Source organism: Echeneis naucrates, chromosome 23 (assembly GCF_900963305.1).
Source record: "Echeneis naucrates chromosome 23, fEcheNa1.1, whole genome shotgun sequence".
Classification (NCBI taxonomy): Eukaryota; Metazoa; Chordata; class Actinopteri; order Carangiformes; family Echeneidae; genus Echeneis; species Echeneis naucrates.
The window spans coordinates 8512444-8539778 of NC_042533.1; the positions used below are offsets into that span (position 1 = coordinate 8512444).

Sequence of the window (27335 nt, forward strand, 5' to 3'; positions counted from 1 at the left end):
GCGATCGATTAATAATGTCTGATTGGTTCCGTGCCGGTGAAACGGAGCCGCAGAGAAAAATCTACTGCTTAAAGTTTAACACGTAAAATGCTTTATTTATGATTATTTTATTTAACTGCATGTTTTTAAAACGAATTAAATACGACACAAATGTGCTTTGAATGTCATGGATGCAGCCCAGCTAATTTAAAGCACATTTATTCGACTAATGTGCGATTAGGAGCATCTTTTTTGCACCTCTTAAATAAATAAAACGTTTTGAAATAATTTCTTTTTTTTATTACTGATACCTCTACTGGTATTAATATATATTTTTTAATATTAGTTATTTCAGTTTTTTTAAGTCAAATTAGTACAGTAGTATAATGAATAGTAACTCTTAAACTATGTCTAAGATCATTTTCCATTCGAATCACATTTAAGAAAGCTAGTAGAAAAAAAAAACCTGGGAATGAAAAAGTACAAGCAGCTGTCACAACCACCAAGTATTTGCCCAGGGTACCACCAGAGGGCACTATTACCTCACTCAGCAAATGTGGAAGGGTCCCTCCATCACCCAACTCACTCTGCAAAGTAATGCAATCACATAATTACGTTCGTTAATTAAATTGACCCGTTATTACAATGACAAAAATGATTGAACAGTACTGTTCATTTGACTGAAGGCTCTCAAAAACCTCATGCATACATTCAAAATTTGATATATGCTACAATGCTTTTTGAGCATCAGGTTAGTGGACCTGATGTGGACTTTAATGTAGGAGATTACATTATTTATGATTTGTCTTTATGACCTTAACTGTAATTTCCCCATGGCATAATGCTTGCACTGTAAAGGATATGTGCACTAATGTGAGCGTGCACGCATAGCTTTGCTTTAAGCCCCAAGGGACAGGGAACAAACACAAGGTGTCTTATTTTAGCGTTTTCTTTTTTGTCAAAATCTGATAAAACCTCACAGACCTTTAACTGAGCCATTCAACACTCTTTGCGGAAGATAAGAGAAAGAAGAGAGCAATATTTAAAAAAAAAAAAAAAAAAACATACAAAGGCAAAAGTTGTGGGAGCCAGCAGCCACTGTGTACACCTCACAATGGCTCTTGCCAAAGTTTGTGTTTCTTCTGATCTTCTCCCAGCTGGACTCTTGCTTTTCAGGCCCTGTCTCCTCTGATCTGACTTCAGACACCAGAGGGCCTTTTGCCAGCCTGCAAACTGTCAAAGTACCCCAAGAATCAAACACAGTCGCATGCTGTCATGATCAAAGACCCACAGGTAAAGCAGACGAAGACACAGCCACATACAATTGCCATCTAAAAGAGAAGGGGGGGAAAGTTTTCATTTCCGAGGCTGTTATTTTGCGTCTGCAGGCGGGTACTGGTTCACTGTACTGAACACATCGATTAGCATGAAGGAAAAGAGAGCCGGACGGCATTTGAAGATCCAACAGAGGCCTGGCATAAAGCCAAGTGGCGCCCTGGGAAACTTTTGGATAGAGAGTGTAGGCTTAGGTGAGGTTTCTGAGCAGTTTCTCAAGAATCTGAAAAAAAAAAAAAGTTAGAGACAGGGCGAGGATGGTGAGATGGCAAATATATATATATATATGTGTGTGTGTAGATTGCAATGAACCATTATCTTCTTTTCCATTGTGTGAAGCCATAATGAATGCTGAATGCAGCTGGTGATGCATGTCTATTGTTTCACAGGCTGTACAGCTCAGACACTCCACCAGTGAGACTTCACCTGTCCTGTGGAGATCAAACATCTCTTTTCATTGGACTTTGCTCTATTCTCCCAGCCTCTTTCTCTTTCTCCACCTTGCGTCTCTCCTACTGGCCTCAGCCTTGCTGCCTTTTTCTCTGTTTCGGCCAATGCCTTGGGTCATAATCTCCACTCATAAATCTAATGTCAAGTGTCAGCTCCTGCTGAGTTCACTCACACACTTGCATTCCTCACATTCTGTCTATTGAACAATAATATGATTGGAAAGAGAAATCCCTACATCATGAGGTAATCATGGTCATTTGTCAAGGGTGTTACGTGATCTACATATAATACAGAACGTCCAGGCTCATTTGAACCCTGCAGATGTCTTGGAAAATAAATCTTTTAAACCAAGAACAATCCCACCAACATCTGGTGAGGTAGACAGTTTAAAACTAAACCTATTAGTTGACTGGCAGTAATAATTTGCAAGAATTTCAACAAATTATCAATCGTTTACATAATTTTCAAAAATCAAATATGATTAAAAATGTGTCTCTTGCACTGTTTCATTATATTTTATAGTTCATTCCTTCATCCAGAGTGACAATAATGGTTGGCTGCAGTGTTCAATTGACCCTATTTATAATGCTGAAATATAAGAAAATAAAAATACATCAAATACCCAGTAGGATATATTGATATTTGTCTTGTACCACCATATACAGTGATAGATGTTAACAACTACAATAACAATATCAGCTCTGAGAAAGACTTTAGTCCATTCTGTCACTGTCTTTCTGCTGATGTTTATGCTGTTGTTTTTATGGCACAAATTTTGTTAAATCATGCAGGGGCTTTGACACGAAAGCTTCCTTTGCACCCTGCTGCTGGGCACCAGAAATGAGGAAATGCTGATTTTTTTTTGTAAAATCTGGTTTGCTAGTTCCTGCTTTTAAGATTTTACCACATGTTGACAATTGCAATAATAATCATCAGCTCCTGAAAAATACTTTTGCCCCTTCTGTCATTGTATTTTCAGCGGCATTAAATCTGGCATTCTGATGGCACTAAATTAGTTGATACAATTTTGACGCGTTAACATTTCTGTTAACAGCTATGTGAAGATAAAAGATTGTAAGGCACTATAAGCGTACAAAATACCAGTGTAATATGATGTTGGCAATTTGATGTGTGAAATGACATCTAGACTTTAAACGTGTTAAGGCCTAATTTTGGTAATCAATAATGATTTTTCTCCTCATGAGCAATGTATTTTTGGAGATGTCCGAACCAATTTTGGTTTTAATTTCGTGTAGATGTTCATTTCGCCCTCGTGAAGAATTATATATGATTTATCAACAGTGTAAAAAAAAAAACAAAACTTTTCCTCCTCTGGAGAGTCCATAGTATGAGGGAGCTTTATGTGGTTTTAATCATGACGAGTGATTTTGATTATTTCGTATCAATTAACAAAGAGTGTGAATTTAATTTCAACTTTTATAGATGTTCCAGTTTTGGATCAATAACACATGCTGTTGTGTATTTTCACATGCTTGCCCATATCCTACAAATAAACACAGTTTTGGCCTCGTCTGTGAGCCGAGGTCTCCTATCTGGCTCCTCAGACATGGTTGGGTTTTTGGCTTGATTAACCACTTAGTTCAGTCTCTCAGACACAAGATTGCAGGGAAAAAGCAAGTAATGAAGTGCTTTTGAATTTGCATTCCTGAGAGGTTTCGCAGACGCCTTGATTTCAGTCTGCCTCTGCTGTTTGTTCTTCGTCAAGAGATGTCTGCTATTTTAACGGTAACATGTAACAAGTGTCCATCCAGCCTCCTCCATATTGCTCCCTCATCAACCTAACTGCCATGAATAAACACAATCAACATGCATCTGAAGCGGAATTTGGAAGCGTTTTCTCTCAAATCGTCACTGATGGGTTGTTCATCATTGTCATTATGCAGATTACAGTGTGACCGTGAATGAAATATCGGAGCCCTTTTCCTTTGGAATGAAATGTCACCGTTCTCTAAAGCTGACCAAAAACACTTGTGTGTTTTGTTCTCGCAAGTTGAGCAGCGCTTATCAGTTATGGACAAACTGTCTCAAGAATATGAAATTAACAGCATTCAGTCTCCACTTGAAAGTCAAGCCTTTATTTTTAGTTTCGACCTTGACAACAATATCAAAGTGTGAATGCTGCAGTATCAGCTGAAGTATCTCATAACTTGGCAGGTAAGGACCATGATCGTGGTTAGAATGTCTAGAAAAAGAAAAAAAAAAAAAAAAACGTTAGCAAGGTTATATACAACAGAAAGTAACGTAAGGCTAAAGTGTTGTCTGTCCTGAAGATGATGTGATTTATTTGTGGGCAACTACAATTATGCAACACGATGACTTGCAAGATTGTGATTATTTCTGTCTTGAATGTAGGGGCGGTTGACACAAAAGCTTCCCTTTGCACCCCGCTCCTAGGTGCTAGAAAAGAGGAAATGCAATTTCATTGAAATTTGGGACCAAGGTTTGTGTTTCTGGGATTGATTGAACATCAGTTGAGTTGATCAAGCAGAAAGTTGAGCTGAGGGGAGGAAAAACCAGACACATACCTGTTTCTAAGAGGACCTGTCTTCTGTAACTACAGGTATTTGACATTTTGAGATTATTTTCTTTTCTTTTGAAATTTCTATGCAAATAACATTGTCCAGCAATTTAAGTTCTAAAATCTGCCCATGCTGATATTCACAATTTACCTCTCCTTTCCACAGCAAACATCCTGTTTTAACAGGAAGTTTCTTAGTGTCAGAGTCTGATGATTTTGGACAAAAATATATTTTTGGCTCAAAATTATGTACTGGTTTCATGGATTTGTTTTGTAGATTTAAAAAAAATATTTATGCAGTTAAGAGCATCACACATTAGATTTTTAAGATCCTAATATTACGGAATATTACTGTAATAATCTGCCCAAGTCTGTTGGTTCAAATTATGTTTAGATTTAAAAAAGGACACTGCCATTCTTTGAGTGTCTACTTTTAGACATAATAGGCTTGATGTTTTAAATTATTGTTTACATTTGTTTCATACAATTTCTCAAAATTTCCCTCAATGTCTATTGAATTCACTTACATGCAAAAATGGTCAGACGTTTTGCTCCTCTCCATGTTGGTTTGATTAGTTGAATCTGCCTTTGTAAAACATTAACATGCCACATTAGCTGTTACGGTTCCCTCATGTCACTCTTCTTGTCTTAGGTTGTGTGTTTGAGCACAGCTTTGAGACATCAGAATGACACAGCAGTAAAATCTTTAAAGTTCCTCGTGGGCTACTTCTGCATTTTTTGTCGCCTGATATTATTTACGATTTGTGAAGAAAAACCCTGTGAACTTCTCCAATCTTACATCACGGGAATGTTGTTTTCAGAGCTGTGCGTGTGCAAATTTGGGGCTGTGCATGGGGAAAACCATGTGGAGAATAAGCTATAGGGCAAAGAAGGTGGGAGTCTGCAATGATCTCATGGGACAATGAGTCACAACCAAGACGAGTAGTTTTTTTTTTTTTTTTTAATTCACAGTCTTTTAAATTGAGTATTTGTCAAATAAAAAGGCGTTGAGATGAGGGTCTAGCATCTCTGAAGGTGGTGTGCAGTGCTGACGTATGTATAGTCATTTAGTTTACAAACTCAGTGTGACGTAGAGCATGGTGGAAGTGTGCAACATAATTTTGCCCTTTTAGGTTTTTAAGAAATCATTCTTGTCTGAGTCATGGCTTGATGGGAATGTCATCTACAAATAGCTGATGACACTTACTTTCCTCAATCATTTCAGGGCTTTTTTTCTATTGTTTTGTGGAGGTTAAGTTACAGTTTCAAGAGGGAAATAAGGAAAGTCTTTTTTAAGATGCAGAATGGTGCACACAATGCCACCTTGTGGTTAATCTGGGAATGGCAATCTGTGTTTGATTCATTTCCAAAGAGGTGAATTAATGCATTTATTAAAATCCATAAATATAAATTAACTGAGCCTGTGATATTACAGATATTACTGCTACTACTACTAATAAAACATATTTTTTTAAGAGCTTGCCCTTTCTGATAGAGATAGAGAGATAGAGAGGTGTGTGTGTGTCTGTGTGGACAAGAGGTCATTGGCAGGATGGTGTAATGTGCTGGATGAATGTAAACATTGTCTGCTCGGAGGACTGACATCAAAGTCAGACTGCAGTAACCTCCACTCAGCGGCAGTGCACACACCCTTGACCAATGAAAAGTGAAAGTGAATGCTCATCCACGGTCTACAGCCTCTTCCTGAAGCCAGTCTTTGAAGTCACAGAACAGATCTGATTGACTTATGAAGTAGAAACAAAGAAGAATCTGTCAGTAGAATTCCTGTTTTCCTCCCTGTCAGTGTGCGAGGACAACACCTGGGTTTTCCTCCACATCTCAATCATGACAAAAGTCCCATGCGACTGTTTTCCAACAATGTGATTTGTGCAAGTGCTTGACAGTTTGTAACGCAAGGCTATCCATCAATCTTCTACCACTTTTCCGTTTCCAGGTCACAGACATAAATATATGTGTGGGTAAATTTGTTTTGTACAGTCCAGGCGGGGACACTCGCATTCCAACGTGAAAGTATTATTGCAAGCAAGTACTTTACTTCCTGCAACCTATATTAGATATTTCTAATACACATCCTGCATGGCTAAAGTTGAATTTTAGAGAGCGGAATCAGAAAAGTTGAATTGAGCAGGTTTTAAAACGCAGTTCTAAACGGTGACCTCAGCGTCTCACACAATGTTAATAGTCCGGAATAATGACCTTGTCTGAGGGGTGTATGTTAAGAAGACTTTACCGGTATGATCATTGATAGAGACTGGATCTCCTGCTTGCCTGAGCTCTTCATCATTATCTTGGCTCACTGACTCATGTCTTCAGCATAAGGAGCAGAATTCTTGCGGCGGCCTTGCTCTCAACACGATGGGACACTGGGAGGAACAAAAAGAGAGAATTAGCGGTGAAAAAAGCAAATAAATAGGTGCTTCAATACATGACAGCCCAGCAACAAAGTCCACAGTGGATGAGAGGGAGAGCGAGGGACATGGTGAGAGGGGAGAGAGAGAGAAAGGCCTTGATGAAAATAAATAGTGGAGCTCAAAGGAAGGAAAGGTTGAGCGGATTGGAGGTGATGATGAGTGGAGAGCTGTACAAAGTAGCACATCTATGGGAAAGGTTTTAATGAGGCAAATGTCTCTCTCTCTGTGTGTGTGTGTGTGTGTGTGTGTGTGTGTTCTCATCTGTGACAAAGACATTCAGAAAATCCTCAGCAATGATACCAAACTTCCTGTCTCCACATGGGTGGGTGAGGATTTGCTCAAGTCTATAAGGGGTTGGTAACATTGCTGCATGACCCGGCTGTGAAAAAAGGGGCAGGAGACTGAAGTCGGGCCTGAAGCATCAGCAGTGCTGCTCTGTTGCCTGTTGTCTTTCAACAACAACAACAAGGCTTTGTATACCTGTGGATCCTATCTGTGGAGCAGCAGGAGTCCTTTAGATTACTGTCAGCCCCAGTTGGAATAAAAGGACGTCAAACAGGGGGAACACTTGTTCAACAACCAGGTGATCATAAGGTGCTGGTCTCATGAGTTCAGGACATCACAGTCACACAGTTGATAGCATTACACGGCAATTCAGCATAAAATCAACGGTCAGCCACGTTGGTTAAGATAAGGTAATTAGGCAGGAGAAGAAAACACCAGAGACTCCCTGAACCAGCAGCCTAGTGAGACCCACAATAAATTATGTGGAGATTATCTGGATTATGTTTTAAAAGGTGTCTTCTGATATTTTTGGTTATTGGCTTCTTGACTTTGGAGTATAAGTATCTCAAATGAGATTAACCACATCAACCAATGTTAGTTTATGTTAGTTAGTATGTTAATGTTAGTTCGTCAGAGACTCTGCTAACGTAGCCTGAGGGCGCTCATGAGAGAAACGCATTCTGTAGGTCAGCGGAAATGGAAAAGTAAAGATAAAGACAGATAAAACTAAGGCAAGAGAAACAGATACAAGCATGAATTTCACATTCTAGTTGGCAGTTGGCAGCTGCCAACAGCAGATTAACATTCCTCTCTTATTACACTTTCACACACAAACCCTGTGAAGTACCTGAGATAATGAATTCAGGTTCTCTTTGCATTCTGCATGAACTATTCAGACCACACTAATGTTTTTGGGTAGAAGTAATTCAAATAAAACTGGTAAAAACTAATGATAAATGAAGCTGTGTGGTTGAACCTCGAATTATTATTTTTTTAAAAACTGCGTTCATTGCTCAGGTTGAGAAATATTTTACAGTTTCCAGTGAGTTTAGCTTCAATCAATCTATTAAAGGTACCTTATGATTTCCAAAAATGGGAAAATGTTATTTTCAAATAATTCAATAACAGTTACAGCTAACATTTTACATCTAACTAGTACAATTGGAAAATCAATTTCTGAATTGATGCACTTAATAAAAAAGTTATTTTAATATCAATGGTTATGTATGGGCAGTAAAATTTAAATGTAGGATATTTAAATTTAGTGCCTGAAGGTGTGCCTTTTTTCTAATATGTCATTTGACTTAACTACCCACATTAAGTGTTAGTAATGGTGGCTGACAAAGCCCTGGTTGAGTGACATTCCCAGAACCATAAAACACTCTCCATGAGTTAAGCTAATTGTTTAAGGAAGATGCCTTGCCCATGGGTGAACAGAGAAGCTCACATGTCATAGAGACTCACACAAACAAAGCAGTTGTTCCAAATGTAGGAATGCAGCTAGATGGACAAAAGACAAAACAAAACATAAACTCAACATTTACAAAAACCTGTTCTCATTCCCAATCCGGGTCATCTACTTATTTTTCCTCAGTGGCCAGAGCTGCCTGGTAAATTCTACTGCACACTTATGCTACTATGTTGGCGACAGAATAAAAGCAATTAAACACTGTTTGCACCATGCTTGGACAGCCAGACAGCCATATGCCTTGCCAATTAACCTCCCACTTGAGGAGATAGAAGAAATTGAGGCAGAAACTGCACACAAAAATTCTAATCACCCATATTCTTCTTCTTAACATAACTTCTCTTTGTGTTCAATCAGTTCTGCATTGTAGCAAATGTATGAATCTCCCTTTTTTGCATGTATTCTCCATTAATACTCCAGTGGCACTGACAGCTAATTTGCACTCAAATATTGTAATTTAAATATGAACTACTTACTTACTTTCATACTTGTGCCCTTGGCTCCCCTTGGGACCATTGGCTGTTGATGACCTCTCCCCATCTATTGCAGTTCTGGCCAAGTTTCCTTTGTAAAGTGGATAATTTTCTCCAATCTGACAACAGTCAGTGAGGCACTGAGGAAGACAGCTAAAAAAGGGGTGATGTAAAAGTCAACATTCAGTAGATGCTGCACTGCTTCAAGAGATTTCGACAGTAAAAATAGGCCTGCGTCAGTTAGAGGCAGAAGAAAAAGGATTCTGCTGAGAACATTCATGCAATGTGGACATGACAAATCTACACCCATCACCCTGTCACTAATATGTGCTGATGTGTGATGCAAATTGTTCCTTTAATGTCTTATTAGGAAACTGGACTACTTCCAAGATTAGTAAGCAGCAAACTATGGTATCCACTGGAGCACACCGTGGAACAGTTTCTACTTAAGACCATAACTATGACATAGCTTTGCACATGCACAAATGCAGACGCAGCCGCAACCACCAATGCATCTCCCTTCTGTCCTCTCACAACCTTATCTCTAACCCTTCCTAAACAAGTTATCCACAGAGAAATGTAAGAATAAATCATGATGTAATAAGGATAATATAACAATTTCATTAAATAATTGGTTATCGTACTGACTAATTGTTATTTCCTTTTGTTGTTGTTGTTGTTGCTTAGATACAGTTTCGGGATGTCAGAAATGTTCCAGTTGAGCTCCTGTCCAACCAATCAGTGGGGGATTAGTCAGAGGGATGGTCTGGATTTATATAATTCTGAACGGCATCCACACAGCTGGCCTGAATTCTACCCCCCTCGTCCTAGCAGCACCATTCATTACTCTCACTCACAGTATCCCTCTGTTGGAGCCAACACCAGAGCTCAGCTGCCTGATTGGTACCAGTACCAAAACCCATTGAAGGTAAGTCGACACAGCACAACATCACAGTCCTAATCAACCTTAAATGTCAATAAAGTAAATCAGACACTAAGCCATTAAATAGGCATCAAGGTATTCTGCTAAAAATTCAAAAATGGTCTTAGAAACATAAGAAAGCTCACTAAAATCAAGAAAGAAAAAAAAAAAACATCTGTAAAATAACAAGAAAATCCACCAAACGTATGTTGAGATATTTTGTCATCGAAGTGCTGAACTGACTAGCACCGTTCCCCAGATCCTTTCCCGACAGCTTAAATGAACAAATGGCTGATTTTCCCCTAGATTCAATTTTAGTCAGTCACTAATATTATTGACATAAAATTATTATTGAATAAAAGAGGCATTTCAGACACTTCTGTCAATATAGTTACACACAGACTTTTCCAGGGTTTTCGACTGATGGGTTACCAAGGCAATAATAATAACCAAGAGCTCTGCGTTTTTGGCACTTTAAATTCCTTGTTTTCCTCTCAATCTTTTCACATCACATTTATATGGCTAAAAGACAAAGAACTGCGATCACAATGTAAACAATTAACACCTTCAGTTAAATAGATCCACTATCAGTGTGGCTATTCTCTTGGCCCCCCTCTAACTCTTCCCCAAACTTTATATTACCACAAGTTATTAGCTGAACTGTCAGGATGAGGGGGAAAAAAAAAAAGTCACATGTTTAATTACAGAGCTCCGTCAAACACATTAGCTGTCATAAATATGAAACCCAGCCGGGTCGTAAAAAACAGCAGGCCGCCTGTGAACCCCCTCCTGCCTGAAAACAACACATCAATGCCCGTGTAGTCTATTCACCCACAGCTGTTCAGAGGCCTTTGACAAAAAAAGAAGAAGGTTAACAAAATGGGTACGAGATTACTGCAGTAGGCAATTACTTATTTTGGTGATATTAGTCTTTTCAAATGGTGCTTAGAGTGGCAACATGTGTCTTGTTTCTGTTTGTCTTAAACTACAACATGCTCGACTGATTGTGGCTATCGTGCTGCTGTTCACACCGTTCATGAACCGTTTGAATGAACTCTGCGGTTTAGGGGTCATTTCTCTGGCATTCTGTATCTGGGGATTGCAGCAGCGTTGTCCAGGCAAATAAAACACCCCACACAAAATGAATGTGCTGACAGATCACTCAGCCATAACTGAACACTGCAATTACTGTATACCACCCAATGTATGCCCGGTGTTGTGCGCTTGTGTGTATGTGATCTTTGTTTTTATTCTTCAGTTTCAAAAAGATTGCAGGCCTCATCTGGGATTTATGAAAATTTTGATCTATTTTCCTGCATTGCTTTGATGCAAAAGTGAGACTGAATTTTGTATGTTTGGGATACATCTGGCCTATCGTGAAAAGAGTCAAGTTACTCAGAGATTGGATGTCTCTTAGGCTTTAGGGAGGGGATTTCTGGAAGGGAGATATGAATCAGACTTTTAGAGGAGGAGGAACACAAAACATCCCCACATTAGTTGGATGACTGATACACTTCAAAGCATTGTTGCAGTATGTTTTTCACTTCTGTAGGAGGCCTTTCATGTGCTAAAGCTGGCCTTCTGTGTGATGTGTCTGTTTGTGTGCATGTGCTAATGCACGAATGTTTGTGAGTTGATATATGCCCCAAGGTACACGCTGCCCCTGTCAACACGAGAGGAAGAGTGGTTAGGTAGATCCAGGTGGAGGTGTGGCAAACTCCACATTTCACTGACTGATTTCCTCTCTTCTCAAACTAAGAATGGTGTATATTTCTATCGTTATAAGAAAACATATTTATTTCATAAATGACCTAATGTAATGTAATGTAATATAAAAATCATGGTGTTTCAAAACTGCGATAAAGTCACTGAAATGCAGTTCTATGCTCAAAAGTTTCCTTCCAACAGAGCTCGTTTGAAATGAATAATATCCTCAGTCCACTGTCCTAAATCGCACAGACACAGTGCCATGTTAGGCCTTTAGCACGTTCCAAATCCAATTCTCTGTGTGTTCTGAAACTGCTGACAAATACACCATTACAACTAAATGGCTCTTTACACACTACAACGCAACGTTTGTTTGTCTAATATCCATGGTAGAGCCTCTGAGTCATGCTGGAAGCGGACACACAGACACATAATTTGACTGTGTTGTGAAAATTTCCACATGCTCAGCTGGCCAGCTTGTACACACTGTGGCAATCACTGGCTTGACAAACGCACTTTGCCTGTTCTTTTCTCAATCTCGTTCCAGCAAAACATGATTTAAAAGCATGAACTGCAAAGACCCCACAGTTCTGTATTTCTGATTGTAGATTTCAGTGTGGGTTCTAATGACTAATTCACATTGGGAAAGTCTTTCTCTGGCCATCCCCATCGTCTACAACTCAGGGACAAATAGGGAGAGAAGTGTGTTGGTATGGAACCAGGAAAATGGTCAAAAGCCATTTAGGAAGAGGAGGTATTGCTATTGGTGGCAAAGGAAGAAGAGAACCTAGGATTTAAGGGGAATATTTTAGAGACAGAAGGAGTAAACTAGCATTTGAAAATAAATTGCAGTAGAAAATATGGCAGAGAAAATAGTAAGAAAGTAAAATGGAAAGAATCACAATTTGGCCAAGACTGATTGTGAAGAAAAAGAGGGACCTAAGATGAATGCATGAAACTGGGAGATGACAATAAAACAAGAGGAGGGTGTCAGGGCAGTGAGGGCCCTGGCAGGCCTAAACATGGGAGAGCAGTGGTGAATGGTTTGGACCACCCATCTGGACTGGCTGAACGCCCAGGCTGGCTGGACGGCTCTTTGCATGCTGGACTGGATACATGCATGAATGAAAGAATAGAGAGAGACAGAAGTCCTATGTAATAATTCAGATAGAGAGAACAATGTGCTGGAAAAATTCAATCCAAAAAGTGAACTGTACATATGGAATGTACTGCTGTTAGGAAGTAAATGATTATTTTATTTTAGTGTGCTTAAAATGTGATATTCCAATTATCTTTATTTAAGAACCAGAAATTCGTTTAAAGAGGTTAGGTGTAAATTAGGTTAACAATAAAATTATCTTCACAAATCACTAAGAAAAATGAACAATTAGGCAAATATTCAAGAACCTTAACAAATCATATACAAGAAAAAAAAAACAACAACAACAAAAGAATATATCAGGAGTCAAATTTGGATTTAGGGAAAAGTGGAAATGACATTGTCATTGTTATTATCCAGTTTATGGGTTTTTATGGAGCAAGTCCTTATCTTACTTAGATCCCATTTTTACATCTTTGTTGCTACCTTTTGATTTTAGAAAGATAAAAGTGTTATTTCATTTGACTGTGTGATGGATTTGCTCATTTCAGGGAGATTTTTCACATAGGTCTTTCCCCTGACCTCTTCTAAAATTAACAGGTTATCTAGTAGACTAATAGGATTAGACAGCATAGTCCTCTTAAAGCTTCGTGTTCAATTCTTGAGTGTCTCACACTGGACAAAACTCCATCCTCACAACACACACACATATACATACATCACCACCCCACCAAGTCACTCTTAACCTCCCCCTATGCTGATTTGCCTCACAACATCAGAGATCAAGCCATTAGACTGTCCCCATAATTGACAGAACAAAAACACAGACTACTTCTGGATAAAACATATCATAATCCCTCGAGGTGGGGGTGCTGGGTGTTTCAAGGCCACCAAGATAGCTATTCACAGCATCCAGAGACATGGAGCGACCTCCGGGAAAGAAGTGAAGTGTTGGTATGAGACTTGGTATGACACCCCTGGGAAGAATGGTAATTAGCAACGAAGAGGACCGGCTACACTCTACATTGACTAATGCAGTCTTGATGCTGCTCGTGGTAGAGTTGATCCATATTTGTACCTGGAGGTGGGTTTGAAACTGACATGTTCAGGCCATACCCCAGATCTGCACAATTACAGAGGAAAAGAGCCATGTGAACATCTGAACATGGCACCTGTGCAGACGTGACATCACAGGGGCATCGTGTGCATGGGCCTTCCTTTGGTATGGTGTAAAGCCTAGTTAACCTAAAAAAACAAAGTGATTGGTTTGCGATACACCAACATCCCTTAGCCTATTAAATAATCAGCCATATCTATGTTTGGAAAATAGTTTGGCCATCTGTTCTTTGCTTCTAGAAAGTTAATAGTTGGAAATGGTGTATATTGATCACACAAAATATCACCAGTGGATTGCTTAGCATCAAGTGCTGAAGGAAATATGATCCTGATCCTATATTTTCTATTTACATAATGAGCAAATGAGCCAGTCTGGTCGTATTTTTATATTACAAACTAAATCACCAGGAATGCATGCTGGCACGTATTGGATTAAGACGCCACTTTTCTGGCTGCTAGATAAACATTCAGTGGAAACCACTGAGTGCGACCTGAATCAGCTGATGGGAAATAAAGTCTCCCAAACTATTTTTGACTGATCAGCCTGTCTGAACCTCATATTTGTCCCTAATTGAATTCATACTGAAAATCTGATTGCTTTTATGGCTTTTAGATTTTGTAATTACTTCTGGATTCTAGCAACTCAGTTCTTTCATCGTACATCAACTTGTTATGCAGTCTATATAAATGATCACATTCAGTTACGTACCTGCTTTGCAAAAAGAGAAAACCCAAAAATCACATTCAAAAATGTTTCCATAAGTGGAAAGGATAAGCCTTCAAGTGATTAGGTCAAGCTCAAGCAGTAAAGCAATCAGTGGTATGGTAAAAGACCATTTGTCTCTGTGTATTAAGAGACAATGACTGCTGGTAATTATCTTAACAACATAGGCCTCATCAAACTCTTCACTCTCTACCCCCCTCTTATCTGTTCCCATCTCTTTACATTTATGCCTTTCCTCCCTTTGACCACCATCCCAAACATCTTCAGAAAGGGTTCGTGTCCTGTTGCAGTATTTTAGACTGCAGTCCTTCAGGCATTTCCGACAGTTTTCATAGAGGTTTATTGGATTTGGGCTGTAAGATTCTGGATGTGGTTGTGTAGAAACACTGATTAAGCTACAAATCACTGACAGGAATTAAAGCCAATGTTGCAGTCATGACATTTCATTGGAAGAATTGCAAAATCACCAGTATTTCCACCTTGGGACTGTTCCCTCTCTGTCCTGAAATGTTTATTACCGTGACAGGTTTTGTAGCTTGCCACGGCAGATCAGTGGAGAGGAGATTCAGAATGAAAAATAATCTGCCGCTGCACACTGCAGAACTTTGTGGATTTGGCTTTACACTCTGTACTGCGTACTTTAAGAAAAAATGAAGTTTTTGAGCTATCTCAAACAAGAGCAAAAGCTGGGCTGGTTATTTGAAGGAAATCACAATAAAGACAATAATGTTATGAAAATCATATGTACAATTATCAAATCCTTATCGCGCTCATCACTTGGCCGCACTTCCTATTGTACTAATACCAAACCAATGCATCAAGTACAGATATTCCCCCAATAATTCAACTCGGGGCATCACCGGGGCCCTTGCATACACCATCGCCTTTACACAATTAATGCAATGGATGGAGCAGGTGTCTGCTAAAAATTCCATTCCTATTTAAACCTTCAGGCCCATACCAGCAACCTAATCCTATTAAGCCTAATTGAGTGAAGTCGACAGTCTTTTTCAGTTAAACTAAGTTCACGCACTAATAGGATTGAAAAGGAGGCAAAAAAAAAAAAGGTACAATGTGTAAAGTGTAGTAGTGTGTGTCTGGGGGAGTGCACACGGTGCATCTGGCAGCAGGTAAACAGCGGCTGTGTGCTGGGACCAGGAGAGGCTTCCCACTGAGTTTGGGGATCTGCATTTAAAGTAAGAAGGAGGGAGTGGGTTGGAGGTCTCCCTGGAGGCTAGATAAGCTAAGGTGGTTGGAGGGTGGGGGGGGGGGGGGGACACAACATAATTGGTATTCAGGAACCCCTAGTGTGTGTTCATGATCCATGCGGACTAAACCAGAGTTTCCCTTGTGTATATACATCAAATTATTATTGCTACATTTTAGCAGCAAAATGTTGCTGCTACACAACTCTGCAGCAGAAATGGAGAAACGTGGTCACACCCAATTTAACTTGTGATATGAAATCAGAGTTTTATGACATGTTGCCATATTCACATACTAAATTATAAAAACATGCTGTGATTTAAATGGATTAGTTAAACAGATCTCTCCGTCAATGCAGCACATGCAGTGGATTTGGTACTGTCTAATAGGAGGGACATATTATATTCATTATGCATAAAGGGGCAATGTGTTTTTAATAATGACAGTCATTGTAAAATAAGGAACTGGGGAAAGGGCTTGAACAATTTTTAACTGGCTTGAATATGAAAGTTTATACAGCTGATATAAAACACAGACAACAGCACTTTCAATCGCAATTACTTCCCTGATACAGTATCTACATTTCCATCAAAAACTTCCTGGTAATGAAGCAAGCACAAGATATCATCAACAGAGAAATGTTCTCGAGCCAAAAGACAGAAGGGAAATGCAAGGCGAGGCTCTTAAAAGAAATCCAAAAGCTTGTCATGTCATTGAATCCTTCTTGTTTTTTGGCTCATAGCTAATGCATGATCTTATCAAGGCCCTTTGTTAATGTCTCCCCCCTCCTTTGGTTCCCTGCTGAAAGACAAGATGAGCAGTTGTGATAGGCAAAGCTTCACACAGTCTCACACACACTCGCACATCAATTTGAGGAGGTCAGAGTGGGACCCAGTTTTTAGCCAGTGGCGTCAGTGACACAGACATGGCCTGAGGATCTAACCTTTCATGGCTGCCCACAGCCAGAGGTGCTACATAGGACTCCCTTTGAAGAAAACACATCCAAAGGGTTTGGGAAACAAAAGGTTAGCATAGGCTTTCAGTGATCTTACATGCCCCTATTTCTTGAAAGACAAATAGGCGACAAGGGACTGAAAGGACAAGTGAAGCCTAACTGGAAGTGACAACGCATTTCCAATCTAGGTTTTTAACGTAGGAGCACAGAGTTAACAGATTAATAATAATTTTATAATCATGTGTAAAAGTAGTTATAGTGCATTATTTATGTTTGTTCATTAAATTTGCTTTAGCTTATAGTCTAGTTCACTGAATTACAGAGCGTGTTTTATTTATTTTAATTATTTTAAAATCTCATCTCTGTCAGTGGATAGAAGGCTAGCACCAATAAACAAATCTACAGATCAGACAATAGATAAAGAAATTACTTTTTTTTTTTTTTTTTAACCAATTCCTCTGCTCGCAATTAAGACTGATACTTTACTTTCAATCAGGAAAGTAACCCCAGAAACACAGAAAGATGCTTTTTTTTTTTTTTTTTTAACTTTCATACCTTTTACAGTGTGTCATATTATGGAATCTGCTTCAGGAGGTTCTTTTTTTTTTTTTTTTTTTTTTAAACAACATCTGGGATATGACCCACTACACTATGTGGTTCAGATAAAAGTATATATACACTGCCCGACAGAAAACTAAAGCATTATAAGCTGTCAGTTCTCCTAATCATGTTAAAGAAGGGTTTTATTTTAAGGCTTTCCTAATCTAATTACATAACCACCCCCTTTCTTCTGATATTGCTTGCAGAAGGCCATTGTTTCCTGCATTTTCTCATGTAGATGTCAAACTTTTCCTTTTCTGGCAGACTGTACAACACAAAGTAAAGGAGACAAAAGGCCAATATATAGATTGCATTCCTGAATTAAAAAAAAATAAAAATGTAAAATTTACTAGACCAATTCACTCCAATTGGAGACAAGAGTTAGGCATTGTGCACAAATGGAGCTAAGACCAGTTATGTGACTCATCTAAACATCCTAAACTCACTAATGCGTTTCCAATGGCCCGTTTAAAGTGGCTCAGACTGTGAAAAATCCAGAGGCACAATCTCTCTTCAGAAGCTGTGGGAAACGAGAGCTTGCTCAGTTTAAAGGCACAAGTTTTAAAATTTGTCTAAAGGGGAAAAAAAATAAAATATATATTTGTGCAACAAGATACTGTATGTATGACAAACTTTATTAGAGTTAGATGATAGGATGAATGTCATGTCCCTAAATATGATGTCACAGCTGACAGCCATCAGCTTAGCAACTAAAAGACCTATACATGTTCCGTCAAAGTGTAAAAAAAGAAGAAAAACTTCCTGGGCTCACCAATTAACATGCAAAAGTTGTAAAAATGATCATTTCCGATTTATTTTAACCATACATACATGAGAGTGTGAATTTTTTTCATCTAACTCAAGAAGGTGGCAAACAAAACTTTAACATACCTTAATATAAATGCAAAAAAGTTGAACTACAGATAAGAGCAAGTGAACGGAGCGTGCAAAGATAGTTGTTGGTGTGAAGAAGTGGACGGGGGTTTGCAAAAAGCTGACAGTGATCCGCTTAACCTGAGAAGACCTCACCTGTCCCAAGTCCACCTCAAATACCCAAGATCCTTGCTGAAATACTGTGTGTTTGTTTCTCTCTCTGCATGTGTACGATGAACGCTCAGCTGTGAAACATCAGAGGGGAAAGGAGGAAGAGCTGTGGCTTTGTACAATGATAGAACAGAGAGTGGGGGGGGAATCAAAGAATTGGAATAATTGGCATAATTCAAGGTGGCTGGGCACAGTCAGGGGGAGTGTCAGTGTTGGGCGAATCTTTTGCCATCCTCAAAGAGAGATGGGCTGCACAATTAGCCACACGAACTCTGACCCCGCTCAGAATAATTAATGAATAACAGAGGGGATAAAGACAAAAGGCACAGAGCGGTCTGGTTGAGTGGCGAGCGAGGGTAATACATCAAAGTATGCCGTTAATTGGCCCTGTGGCTTTCATTCTTTGCCCTATTTCTTTCAATTCATTGACTCAAAATAATGGGTTCAGGTTCATTATCAACAGGTCGTAAGCCCTGGGAGTGCCAAAATTCAACAGGAGACTCGGGAGTGTGTGTGTGAGCGAGTGTGTGTGTGCCAATGCGCGTATACAAAAATGTGTGTAATGGCTTAGCTTTTGCCTGGCCCCCCAAAGTCCTGACGACATCAATTCCACTCAGGGGAAAGTAAGAGTTGTATAGTTGGGTGAGAGAAGAGAGAAGCAGACCACACTTATTTATTTATTTATTTATTATTATTTTTTTTTAAGTTTACAAGAATTTACAGGTTCAGATTTTTACCGTACCTGTTTGTGAATGCTGCAAGTTTCGTCGCAATGCTGGAATATAACTGGTACGGACAGGTAAGTCTAACTGACACACCTGCTGATGTGCTGATGGGCTCAGAAGCAAACTGAAACTCTAAACCTTAATCGGAATTATACTGGATGTCTGGTCTACTCTTGCAGTTCATTAGGGCAAGTAATAATACTATAAGAGAACACATGTAATGATGGCGGACACCAACCGTGATGATGCATAAATTCATTTAATCAACTCATTTTCAAATATCACAGGCATAAAACTATATTCTCATAAATTTTCCAATCAATGTATTCATGTCACACATCTGAGTGCTATCAATAAAGAGAGGCCTTTTTTTCAGACAGCTGTAGTGGAAACGTGACCACCATCTCATTACAATGAAATAAAAGTAAGCACCCTGGTTGAAGTTGAAACTGAATGATGCAGATTTAAATAGCAGGAGATGTAATCACATTTCGAGCAGCATAAAATCAATTCAACACCACTAAAAGCATAAAAGAAACAGCTGTATCAAAAATATGAGGGGAGCGGGATTAAAAATTAGCAGAAAAACTGAGCCTAATGACGTAAAAGAGGACGAGACTTCAGTAAACTAATTGAATTCCAAAAATGAAACAAAAAAAACCTTTAAACTAGAAGAGAGAATTCTTGAGTTTGAAAACTTTTGTGATTATGGGCTATGAAATTGCTCTAAAGCACATATTTACTATTTAAAAAATTATTGAGAAGTGCTTTTAAAACATTGCAGGTTGACCTTTACTGTGCTTCAAATGTGTTTATTTCCTTGAGGGATAACTTCCTAAAATAGAGCTTTATAACATTTTGCTGGGAAAAAAGTTTTAGGAAACTAACTTCAATTCAGAAATACTTTTATGGAAAAATGGGGAGAAATTTAAACATAAACTTTAACAAACTGAAAAATAGGGGCTATTGGTCACTGGAATGAAAAGCAACAGTAGCTCATATGCCAACGCACATTAAACTTGAGATAGTCTTCTCCCCTGCAGTGGGAGAGTTCACAGCTTCACAGCCAGCGATGGAATGTGTGAAAGGTGGATTCATGTGTTCATGGTCTGATACACCACTGCCTCAGACTCAGGAAGACATTTCTTGTGAATATCTTTCATAACGACGGTTTACTTCAGAGCATCTGTTCCGTTCTGTCTTTGTTTGTGGCTCATTCGCTTCTTTTGTCTCTTCTTGCAAACTTCGATTGCTGATAACCATCAGAGCCAGAGTTCAGTTTTGGAGTGAAAACGTCAGGTCATGTGAAATGACTCCCCCCCATGTACTGTACTAGACGCACCATGAAAGGACGAGGGGTAAGGAGGGGTGGTTAACTCAATTACCGTAACTTTGTCTGCTCGCGACACGTGATTTTGTCAGAAATACCTCACTGCTTGCTACACACTCTGAAATAATTTAGCCACCCTCTTGGCTGACTACAGCATCTTTTTTTTTTTTTTTTTTAAATTGCCATACAAAAGGTTTCCCATACCTGGGTGAGTCATGTCAAGCAATTAATACCCCAAAATACGCCTTTTAAGTAAGTCTTTTGGTCTCTGGAGCTCCCCATTGTGATGAAAAGATTGGTGTCATCTCACGTTAGCCTCGCACAGGTGCCTTCTCTGCCTGCACATCTGATCATTAACATAACGAAAGAGACTGAAATAGATAAACAGACAGAGAGGGAATGTAGAGGAAGATGGACGGTGGAAGAATAATTCTAGATCATTTATTTTTGTGGAATTTGCTGGAAGTCTTTCCGAAGCACAGAGAACTCTCTCTTGACCTCTGCATATTTCATCAGGCTTTACATTCAGACACACACAGAGAGGCACGCTAATGTATGCTAACTCAACTCACACAGTTTGCAACAGCTCAAATGCATTTAAGCTTAAAGGGTTATTGCATTTTAGAACAGTAACAACAAAGTCACAGATACATCTACTGAGTTATTGGATTAATGTTATGATCATGTGGTACGGCACAAGTTCTATTGTATAAGCAAGAGCCACTGTAAAAAATGTCCTACTAGATAAATGGACGGATGCAGGTTTAATAAATGGATTACCAAACTGAGACCAATGGCTGTTTAAATCAGTATAAAAACGTATGCTTCAGAAAGGGTCAGCTGTGCTGTTTGCATTCATAGTATGTAAACATGCACAACTGTGTCCCTAATGCATTTGCACTGTTGTCAACTGTGGACACTTTGGATTGTGTCACTTACATTTAGTACCCTATATTACAACAGACAACATTTACAACGACATTTTTTCTTTATGGACGAGCTCTATCGTCATGAAATGCTTCACACAGTGAAGAGAAAAAGAGCCCTAAAGCAACATTTCTTTTGGTCACGCAATTTTTGATCAGCCCTAAAGCAGAATGAATGCAATGCATGCTTTAGTGTGGCAGTGGAGGGAGCAGAGTCCACCGAGTCTGCTGCTGTGTTTCAAAGAGTTCCCTCCACCCAAAATGACTGTATCCTCATTTGTGCAGAACGATGTCTGTGCAGAACCTGATACCGAGCATTTATCTGCTGAGCTCACCTAAATTCCCCCGTGGAACACATGCCTAATATGATTTTGCCACATCACAACTTGACTCTGATTTCAATAAATCTAAAGCGTACTTGTCAATTCTATGGGGAAAGCCCCAAGCAAAGTAAAGCTGAATATTTGCCATCCCTCATGTACTTGCCTTATTAATGCTTGGGGAGGAAATGATACATGATTTCAACTATTTAAATTGATTTAAACCAATTAACACGAACAATGAAATCAAACTGAAATTGAATTAAAACATGCCTGCAGGAGATACTGAAAACAAAACTGTAATAGACAAGTTGTGTTGCCGCATTTGTGTTTTAAAATCAGAATAATTAACTTTTTTAAAATTAAATAACAAACATGTATTGACGTTTACATGGATAGTTGTGCATAGAAAAGGTCCACTGTCTTACGAATGTGTAGGTGGCTTGTGGTTCTGTCATCTTGGCTTGTGGTTAAATGCCAACAGGCAATTTGTGGATCTGTTCAGCTTTTTCTGAGATGTGTAGTGCCTGACATGTCCACTGGAGGTAGCACAGGGTAGTCTGTATTGGAGGAGGGCGCAGAAGGTCTGTCGCACACTTGGAACTGACACTGACTAAATGATGGAGGAGATAAATTGAACTCAGGCTCAGCTAATTACTCAATCTACCCCAGACTGGCAACTGGAGTGATGAGAGAATCCAATAATGTGACCGGAAAATAAATAAAGAAATTCTAAAAGTTGATATTGATTATATATCAAAAAAACGAAAAAGAAAAAGAAAAAGGAAGACAAGCGAGGCGATCAATGCCAAGTTTGAAGAAGTTTCCTAATACATTCCTGAATTATTGTGTTCACAGTAATAGATGGCAGATGGATGGACAGAGGAACAGAACCAACATATATTCTCTCAAACTGCACGCCAGAAAATATGCAATGTTCCGACAATGCTGGCCATGAAATTCAAGTGTATAGAAAGAAGCACAGTTTACAGAGGAAACATTTAGCAAAGTGAAATTTCAGAGGAACGTGGCCCCAAGACAGAAGCTGTAATGCTGTAATGGTTGCTAAACAAAGAGGGTGAGAGTAGAGAAGTTAGGAGGAGAGTAAAAGGAGTTGTCTGAAGTGAAAAAGAGCAACAGGATGGAAAACATGCTCTTGATGGAGGTTTTGCTGGGGAAAAAAAATTGCACATTACATATCCTCATTACTGACCTAATTTATTTTGATTTACATAAATCTTATTTCAGAGTGGTCACATATGCCACTGTCACTGAAAGGAATATCAGTTTGTGTCAGCACGAGCACGAGGAAAATTAAAATGTTATTTTTCAACATCACATGTAACCTCATGATCACCGTTTTTTTCGGGTTTACATTGGGAAGATGTGTCGTGCTAACTAAAAGTGAATTAAAAATTAAAAACATTTAAATGTATATCGTGTGTAAATACTAAGTAGCAGCAATATGAAAGATAAAAAAAACAAAAAAAAACAAAACAAAACAAAAGGCTTTACTCTACTGAATGCAGTAAGTGTTGAAACTGGAGCAAGTGGAAACAAAAATAGGGGATTGATTTTCTCAATGTTCCTTATCTGTATTGATGGCATTAGTGTATTGGTGTTATAGAAGTCAAAGGTAATGTGCGAAGAGTGATATCTGTGGGTGTGAGGAGGTGAAAAAGCAAAGATGCTGCGTGGTAAATTCATCGTAGGCGGTTCTAATTACTTCAAATAGTTTACACTTCCTGTCTTGCAAGAAATTTGTCATACAGTATGTAATATCGGTACCTAATTTATAATTCCAATGTCTGCACTCTTAAAAGAATGGACTTACACATTGGTCCTGTTATCACAGCTGTATAGTACAAGTATGGGAAAGTAGTAGTCACAATAACAGTAATAATAGCAAGAATTGGAAATTTTTACAAAGAGCAGATGGTTCAATTTAATCTTCTGACATGTCATCTGCAGCAGTGAAACCAGACCATGACCAACAGAGAGATGAGATATGTGTTCGGTCAGTTCGGTGTCAAGAAAGACACACACTAACACATTTTGAGATGATTTATCGGACTGCCATGTTTTGTATGTTTTAAAATATGTTGATCATTCGTTGCTCGGTATTTGCTTAGGTGGCTATGGGATGAGACAATTGGCCATAACCTGTTCTCCTAAAAGGATGGGACGGCAGCGGGACCAAAAGAAACACAGCAGTGATTGAGTTTATCCTTTGTGAACTTTCTGGTTACAAAGAATTATTTAGGGGTCAAAAAAATTTTTGGGGGCGTTTAGAGGAACGTACCACCGTCCATAAACAACATGATCAACAGCATGATCTTAATGCAGCGCAATATGAAAACTAAAGCGAAATGCCAGTAAAAAAGACTTTCCAGCTCAACTTTCCTGCTCTTCCTCTCTTGCATCTCTGGATCGAAGAGCACCAGCACTCCCACTCCTTCAGATGGCAGGGACACAAAGATAGCTGAACAGCGCAAACAAACAGCTCTTTGTCCACAGCACAAATCATTAGTTCGGCTGAGGTCAAAATTGATTTGATTTTCTCCTTAGTTCTCATTAAACAGCTATTGCATTATTTAATTTCCCAAAATCAAGTTAAAGGAGGAGGAGGATGGGGGATGGGGGTGAGGGTGGTAATCAATATATCTCCAGCAGAACCTTTTGAACAGTGGATTGCAAATTTAGCACACAAATGAATTTTATCCTCTTTTTGATGCCATGTTGAGCTTCAAAGGTCAGAGAAGCTGCATTGAAATAGTTCTGATTTTGATCTTCACTGGGCAGAGTTGCCAGAGACCTGAGCTATGTTTCATCAAATCAAAGCTATTTTTTTAAGATCTGCAGAAAAATACAAAATATAGTTTGATTAATGGTTTCATTTTTGATTGGCTCAGCCGTTCTGGTTGCATGTGGTGAGTTCGGCTTTTTAAATGCGTCACCTTAAAATTAGCTCTAACCTCATCAAATGTCATTCAGTGGTGTAATATATATATATATATATATTTATTTATTTTTATTCCCCCCCCCCCCCCATTGTGTTAGCTGACCACAGCCCTTCTTGCCTCTTTGTGCAGGCGAATACTGGCAACTTTGGAAAGCAGCTAAGTAGCTGAGATTTGTCCAGAGAGTCAGTGGAATATTTGTAAAGGAAGTTAATGAAAATTAAAACTGCTGTAGAGCATATGGCCAACACTTGGCAAATCAACAGTGAAGTGCACTTACTCCCTCATAGACATCCAGGAATGTACCACTGAACTATGGCCAGTCCATCCAATAATTAATCTAAATCTCGATGAGACATCAAACACATTTAAAAGATTAGGGACCATAACAATTCCTTTTGAAAAAGAGAGAATCATAGATTTTTTTCTCGATATCCTGAGCATTTTGTCTTTAGGCCTTTACCCAGGCTTGAAAGCCCCTTACTTTGGTGAGCTGGGACTGTCTTGCAATCAATCATGTGCATAATTTTAATAAGACTTCATCTTCACAGTTACAGCTGAAGCCCACCGGGGCGTCTTTTCACTGTCTGCCAAAGTGAGAGATTAAAGTTGTCTGCAGTACAGCTCTCTGACATCATTCAGAGAAGCTACGTTAAGCACCGCTCTAACCTGTTCGAGCTCACTGGACAGTGAGGGTCAAGGATGAAATGCCCCTTTCAGGAACACAACCACTTCACAGCAGTTTAGCCTCAATCCTCTGCCCCTGTTGCTCAGCAGCTTTGTGGCCACAGCTTTAACACGGCAAAAATCAGATCCCTTTTTCCCCGTTTTGTTTATCTTTGTGGTTTCAGAACTGGGTAAACCAACAACCACTTTGTCCTCCACCGTTTAGTTTACCTAACCACGACTAAGACAAGGTCATAGTTAGTTACTTTTTCCAGACAAACAAAGTCCAATAAAGACAGTTTATAGGAAGCATACCTCAGAAACTGAAGCACTTGTACCCTGAACAAGTTCCAGTGAGTGCTCTGAGTGACTACTAAAGATACTTTTGCATTCATGTGCATACATTTCATATGATGCTCCTTTATTTTGTGTCTCGCGCACACACACACACATACATATTATGTGTTATTTAAAAGTAATTCCTGCGAGACAATAGCTGAGACATTTGACTGCTCAGAAAGCTACAGTCGATTTCTCACATTTTTTCCATGATTTGTCACAGACATCTTTATAGAGTCATCTTCCCCAAACACAGCTCGTCTGTGGCTGGAAGCTAATGTAGGCTACAGCCATGCAAGTTTGGATCTTTTGGACCAGAATGAGCAGTTTTCATTGTCCCAGGAGTAAGCACCGCAGTGTTAAATGGTCTCCCTTGAGGTTCCTTGAACGCCACATCAACACAAGGTGTGATGGCGTGTGTTTTGTTACCTACTGAATTACAGTGGGGCTCATACCACAGCTACAATGCACAAAAATAGCGAAAATATTGTCATTATGTGAATCGTATGATATTGACATCTTGGTTCTACAATACTGTATTAACTATATTCACTTTCTGTTACCTAACAGTCAACTTTTCTTGTCAGTGGATACTGTAAAACTGTAGGAAATGGACAACCTGTGTGTCCGTACTCTCATGCATGTAGAGATCTACAATTTCTCAGGTGTTCCTGTGAACAGGCTCCTTTTGACTGTCCACAAAGAATAACGAACTCTATCTGATTTAGCAGCAAAAATTGTATTATTCCATTTTGACTAATTGCATCTCCTCCACACTGGTGGAAAGGGCACACTGTACTGCATCCTCCTCTTGTTTCTCCCCCCTCTTCTCCACGGCTTCCTGAAGTCTTTCAGTTGACTGAAACTGCTTATGTAATGTTTATTAGTTTGAAGGTATGGTTTGTTAGTGGACTCATGTACACCACAGACAATATTTAGCTTTTGGATATTACATTAATTAATGACTTGACTGATGGAATTACATCACAGGTTGGCTGGACGAGTCAATTTTGAAATGATTTGGCAGTATCGCTAACGCAGTGCTCACTATATTTTTAACTTTCTCGCGTCCTTTCGGACAATCCTTCAACTTCCCATTGAAGAGATTGATCTTTCCCACCACAGACACACTGTTCTGTGCTGACCTGGGAGATAACGTGCATAAACTTTAAGATTTCTCTCTTAGTGATGTTTTTACCAGCCTGTATAGCTGAAACTGCAGCATCAACTTGTGTGTTTGATGATTTTGTCAGATAAGGGTTGTGGTTATAAATTTAAGAGGTGGTGCAGAGCTACAGCTTGGAAGTGGATTGGAAAGGGCTGCTGGTTAAAGTATATTCTTAACAATCAGGTTTTCCTCACTATTTGTTCTTTGTCTGAGGACAGGAACAGAAAAAAACATTCAAGGCTTCATTTGAATTTTGGCTGTATTAGCATACTGTATAAGATAAGATAACACTTTATCGTCTGTTTGCACAGGAATTTGTCTTGATTTTCCAACTCAGGAATCTATCATCCATCCATAAATAAAAATACAAGGCAGACAAATGATTAAAAGACACACCTATCACAACATAAAAACAGCAAGCAACATAAAATGGGATTAAGTGAGAAGTAAACAACTGAACTGTTAAAATTATGTAGCAAAACAAACTTTTCCAATCATTAACACACTGACTTACTTATTCTTAATTGAGTTAATTATTCTTTTTTTGTATCTTACCTAATATCACTT

The 27335-nt window shown here is 38.9% G+C and overlaps 1 protein-coding gene across 2 annotated transcripts in view; it reads left to right on the top strand.

The window, feature by feature from the left end:
• Window positions 1-4255: 4255 nt before the first annotated feature.
• Window positions 4256-27335, top strand: part of tfec (transcription factor EC) — a 37184-nt gene continuing 14104 nt past the window's right edge. For both annotated transcript variants that reach the window (XM_029495103.1, XM_029495104.1), the window contains exons 1-2: window positions 4256-4345; window positions 9649-9889. In XM_029495103.1, the coding sequence (XP_029350963.1) occupies window positions 9662-9889 (228 nt within the window). In that variant the 5' untranslated portion in view covers window positions 4256-4345; window positions 9649-9661. The remainder of the gene's footprint in view (window positions 4346-9648; window positions 9890-27335) is intronic.